The sequence below is a fragment of the Orbicella faveolata genome, unplaced genomic scaffold, assembly GCF_042242905.1.
Source record: "Orbicella faveolata isolate gen_17 unplaced genomic scaffold, um_ofav_v1 contig_1, whole genome shotgun sequence".
NCBI classification, from domain to species: Eukaryota; Metazoa; Cnidaria; class Anthozoa; order Scleractinia; family Merulinidae; genus Orbicella; species Orbicella faveolata.
Window position 1 is genome coordinate 19,099,916 of NW_028301536.1, and position 5,522 is coordinate 19,105,437.

General features: G+C 37.1%; 1 protein-coding gene across 1 annotated transcript; it reads left to right on the plus strand.

Moving 5' to 3' along the window:
* Positions 1–2,703: 2,703 nt before the first annotated feature.
* On the plus strand, positions 2,704–4,864 carry LOC149118330 (uncharacterized). The gene is made up of 5 exons (XM_089285026.1): positions 2,704–2,853; positions 2,990–3,145; positions 3,640–3,828; positions 4,312–4,419; positions 4,538–4,864. Exons 1-5 carry the CDS (start codon positions 2,704–2,706, stop codon positions 4,643–4,645), a joined length of 711 nt encoding a protein of 236 aa, XP_089141152.1. The 3' UTR covers positions 4,646–4,864.
* Positions 4,865–5,522: the final 658 nt, after the last annotated feature.

Below are 5,522 nucleotides of genomic sequence, written 5' to 3' on the forward strand. Positions count from 1 at the left end.
GTCAATGTCATTATTATTATTATTATTATTATTATTTTTAAATAGACAAACAGTTTTATAAATATGTCTGATCGTAGTAGAGCTTAGAACGGAGGCAGAATTATTCTCTCTAAACATTGTGTGTTTGATATGTTTTCGAAAGGGAAGTTTCATCGGCATGTTTTCCTGTATACCGGCCGCGCTACGGCATCGCTTGGACGCGACACACCTCTAAAGGTGCTCTAAAGGTATACGATAACCTTAATATTCCAACATCTAGGTTTTCTGGTTTAGCTTTCAACCTAGTCTGTACGTAAATATATGTCGGGGTGAAATGACCTGTTGACAAGAGTTTTCAACCTTAACGATGATATTTTTATTTTATTTCTTTTTTCCTTTCACTTGTTTTTTTGTTGTTGCTGTTGTTTTTGTTAGTTTTTTTTTTTTTTTTTTCCAACCATTTTAATCTCCGGCAATCCTTTTCAAGCTATTTTTGCCCAGTTCATCGAAGGATAATGTTACCAGGCGCGTTGCGTGAGTGTTTTCGTAGGAGATGAAAGTAATCGTAAACTAATTTTGCATCACAGGGTTGTTTATTTTTGTACCTCCCTCCCCTCCCCTGGGATTTCCGAAACCGGGATTCATCTAAAAATGGCTCCGAGTGATTATCCTGTATGAAGGATAACCTCCCTTACTCTTTACCCCCTCCTGCTCTGAACCTTACGATAGGAAATCGAGTTTTAAGTGGGCAAAAACCTTGTACCAGAATAATTTTAGGTATTTTACAGTCCTTTGTACATTTTATTTAAGCTAAAGATATAAATAGTTGCCTGAAATAACACCAAAAACAATTTCCCAAGAAAACTCGAGAAAAGAAAATTCAAAGTTCAGAGAATTCATGCAAATTCACAGGTAAAATGTCATCATTCCTTTCATTTCACCGCTATTTTCAATTGCTTTACATGAACTTCAGAATTTGTTTTCGACATTTGGTGTTGTTAGAAATGATTTCTTTTGAGAAGATGTTTTGAAAAAACAGTCGCACAGAAGTTTGCAATACAATCTGAATAATCTCGGTACAAAGTTTTTGTCTACTTGCTACTCGAACTTCTAACAGATTCCTTCTTAAAAGTTTTATTTGAAGACTTGTTGGTCATGGAATCTCCCTCTATTGGTTTTACAGTTTATTAGAAATTACTTGTTCACGCTGCGGGCGAAATAAATCCGAAAGTAAATTATAAAAGGAGATATTCCGAGGAACACCAGCGACAGTTTTGTCTCCATTCTTGCTACGGCCATTATATTTACAAAATACCAGCCTGATACGAAGTTCGTTTGAGTTCAAAAGACTTCGGCATCCACATTAACAGCTAAAAATGAGAATAGAAGATCGACAACAAGGAAGGTGTTTTCGTGCTGGTATTAATTCATAACTAACGCGCAAGTATAAACCGATATTTTGTTATGCGGAATCGGCACTATATAATTCAGTAATGCCACAATCCAGGTGTCGTAGGTCTCCCTGAACAATCCTTAGTCCTGTGTGCCTCTAAAATGTATCCAAGTAAGATCAACTTTCTAAAAATTGGTTGTTTGAGCTACAGCAATTTAGTTTAAATTTATTTCGCAGGCCCCTTTGAATGTTAGAATATCGGCAAGCAAGGGTTATACCGCGAAATGCAAATCTCTCGGGTCGACGACTCTTCGCTTCGACTAGTCTCGTATCTTAGCCGGTTGTCTTAGGGTAAAACACATCCTGTTCCCTGTTCGTGATGTCAGTTGCAAATAAGGACAAGTTCCTTCCAACTGCAACCAGGAACTCAATAACAATAGATCCTCGGCTTTACGTCACGAAACAAGAAACATCAGAATACGTTTACGGGGTCAAGAATGATCGGAACTTTGAACTGGCGGCTTAAAGGAAAAAACTCGATCATATCCGATTCCCATATAATTTCCCCGGATGACTTTTTCCTTACGCTCTTTGGAATGGCCAGGTTATTCTTAACAGATAAGAGCCAATCATCAGATGGGGATGATAAGATAAGTTCTGTAAATGAACTAAGCTCCCATGAAAACCTTTAAAAAAATGAAACACATTTTTCTACGACAGGTGGATGCCAACTCCATTGTGGAACTTGAGCGTTTTCTTTCTTTATAGGGTACGAATACGTTTGTTTTTGGGGGGTAAATTATTGCATACCAACACATGTACTTGCAGCCACGTAAAACGTCAACATGCAACGACAAGCTAACGGCAGGAACAGTTAACAAATCTTCTTAGAATGTAAAATGATTTTCTCGGAGAGTGTTCAACGCAGGGAATTCGAAGATGAGTCATGGAACTTTTTGAACAATTTTAACTTCCCTTCTGGTGGTAATATATAAGACAGACAAGATGCTCTCAGTCGTCAAAGTTTCAAAGCAACACGAAGACAACTTCAACTAAGAAAGCTTCACCCACAAAGAATAAAGAAGAAGGTAAGCAGCGATTATGATGTGTTTCTCTGTAGTTAAATAGCACTTTTTGTTTTAGTTTTAACGTCATTGCTGATATTTTAAAAAGAACTTAGACTCCTTTGAAAACTAAGCATTCAGTAAAATAGAAGATCGATAGGAGGCGATTATACTCCTTCTGTAGCGAACAATGCCCGTTGACCCACGAAACGTTATCTTACTAATTTACTGTTAACTGTAATTTACTTCTAATTGTTCTAACTAGAAATGGAGGTTTACAAAATCCTACTCGCAGCCATATTTGTTGTTACACTGAGCTCAGTGGCTCGTACAGCTCCATTGAATTCACCACCAAGCAAAGTTGAAATTCTCATCAGACTTGGCCTTTCACCAAAACTCACTAACGCCACTAAAGAGGTAAGAAACGCTGTGATTTAACAATGTCAAGTTTATGTCTCCGAGAAGGCCATGGCTCTGAGATGGTGATAATTTATTTTCATCGTGATGTCTTGTACACTAACTGCTCATTTCTTCCAAATCATCATTTTTACAGATGAAAAACGTCTACCCCTTCATTACTTCGAACACTAATCTCCAGAACACGATGCTAGTTCTAGGAACCGTTGTTACACCGGCATGCTCCATAAATCTGGTATGTGCTGGTACCTTTTGTGTATTTTTTGACAATGTTTTTGCTTCAGCAGTTGATTAAGAAGAGTGAAGGATCCTAAGAAAAATATCTCTTTCTATTTATCTCCAAATATACCTAAAAATCAACAAAAAAATTTACAAAACAGCTTAAAAAATAGATACCTGGGATGAGCAGAGAGATTCTTGACTGCTTGAAACGTGAACGAGATAATTGCATTAAAACCATAATACCCAGCTAAAATACCACTTTCATGTAGAACCACGCCTTAAGCCTCCTTTCCGTGAATGCTTCACTATCTTGAAAATTTGCACTTCTCTCTGTAAATACAACTACCACTAACCCAAAAGGATTTTGTTTGATTCTCACGAACAATAGCTGATTATATTTTCAACGAGCTCCTTCATCTTTTAAATCAAGCTAATTTATCAGCTCTAATGTTTGTAAAGTTTACACTAAAAAAATTAAAGATAGATATTGACAGTACTTGTGGGTCTGTAAGTCACACACAACTATAAATATTTCAATTTTTTGTTCTACTTTTCCTTCCACAGCCATTGAAAGACAAACTTTTTGTCCCTTACAAGAAGCTGTCTTACTTTGTCAGTCCGCTATACATGGCATACTCGTATGAACAAATTCAAGGGCCTCAGCACATTCAGTTGGCGTATCTGCTAGACGATACAAGCTTTTATCTCAACAGCACCGTTACAACTCTAAGACACGAAGTAAGTAACCAGCGCGTTTTTATTTCTTATCGTCAAATAACTTATTTAGCAGCAATCGCTTTTATTCAATGAAACATAACTTTACATCGGGAAGCCGCTATGGCTTCTTACTATTACGTCTACGTGGAATACCCGGCATTTTCAGTTAGTAGTACTAATTTATGCACCTGTACGTGCATACCTTGAGATATATGGAGGAGTAGCATGACAGTCTTAGTTCACAACACAAGGATAACGGAAGTTTAGCCAACGATTCGTCGCAAACTGAAGAATACATTCTAACGCATGTTTATTCATCTTCACTGCTGCGACCTCCAAATGTCGCAAACCGCAAAATCCGACCAAAGTCTAGCAGTAACTCAATCGGTAACGCAACACATCACTAAACCTTATGTGAAATAGTATGCCGTGACAGTTTTTAAAGGTGCCCAGACTGCTGTAACGTAAGTAGCAATAGCAACGTAAAGCTCAATTGTTCTACTTTTTGCCAAATTTAAGATCATGGAAAACAAGTTTCAACCACCCGCTGTTCAAAAGGTGTCAGAAACGGATCTGGATCATTACACTCGTCAATATCTACAAACTCTCGTCGATAATAATTTAGTGGTAAGTGAAATTAATGTTGTTTCCAGAAGTGACAAATCCCTTTGAGAAGGAGAAACAAAGTGTTGCTTTGCTGTTGTTTTCTTGCTGTTGATGAGAATCATATTGTTTCTTTTTATAGAGTCTGGTAATTACTGATGAAGTGGTGAAGATCTATCGGAACTACGTCATCCTCTACTCACTGCGTGACGCCATCAGCCAGGTGTACACGTGTGTAATTAGTATCTAATCTGCCCAAGGTCGCATTGCTCTCCGGTAGAAGCAAGCTAAAGGTTTTCCACTTATTGACGATTTTGAAATATTACAAGAAAGATAAAGAGAAGTCTAACTGTACTTTAATTAAGTTTTGTGTAAAATTCGTATTGTAGGAGAACACCTACCTTATTTATTATATTTAAGTATCAATTTACTGTCCGAGTTTGTTCCCTAAAGAGTTAACACTTATTTATTAAGCTACCCTGACTATCCTCTGTGAGAAGAAACCAAGTCCATAATGAGAATTGTTACTGATCACTGATTATGTTGTAACTACTATGAAAGATTTCCTACGGAAACTAAACCATTGTAATCTGGCTGTTGTTGTTAAATTAACAATAAACTGTTTGATAGTGAATATGATGTCCATTTTTCTGCACAGCATAGAATCTCGCCATTTTTAGTTTTTCTTAATTAGGAACTCAGATTTAATCAACCCACCTTGCCCACCCCATTCCGTTTCATTATTTCTTCCCAGCTCTCCCGTTTCTTTAGATCTTTGAAAGGAAAGTCCAATCGCAGCTTATCTTCGTCATTGTATGCCAGTTGCTGACATGAACTCTCATTAGATAACAAATGTAAACATCTATGCGCTAAGGTTTACGTTGCCAGAGTGAATACTACTTGCGCTGAAAATAATTTTTTTAACCCGGTTCAACTTCTATTTTATTATACTGCTGTTTTTGCAGTGACCAGAATAAGCATTTTACGTTTCAAGAAGAAGGATTATTGTGCTGCGTTGGTAGAGTAAACATTACATGTGCTTCCTATCCAAAAGTGGACATTGCTTGTACTTGCGTTACAAGAGTGGACATTACTTGTTTCACATGTGCAGACACTGTTTGAACCTG

Bases quoted from the DNA above. Each gene is read 5' to 3' on its own strand.
- LOC149118330 (XM_089285026.1), top strand. From the start codon at position 2,704: ATGGAGGTTTACAAAATCCTACTCGCAGCCATATTTGTTGTTACACTG. The intron at 3,146-3,639 runs TAAGAAGAGTGA...TTCCTTCCACAG, and splicing joins TTTTTGCTTCAGCAGTTGAT to CCATTGAAAGACAAACTTTT. The intron at 3,829-4,311 runs GTTTTTATTTCT...GCCAAATTTAAG, and splicing joins ACGAAGTAAGTAACCAGCGC to ATCATGGAAAACAAGTTTCA.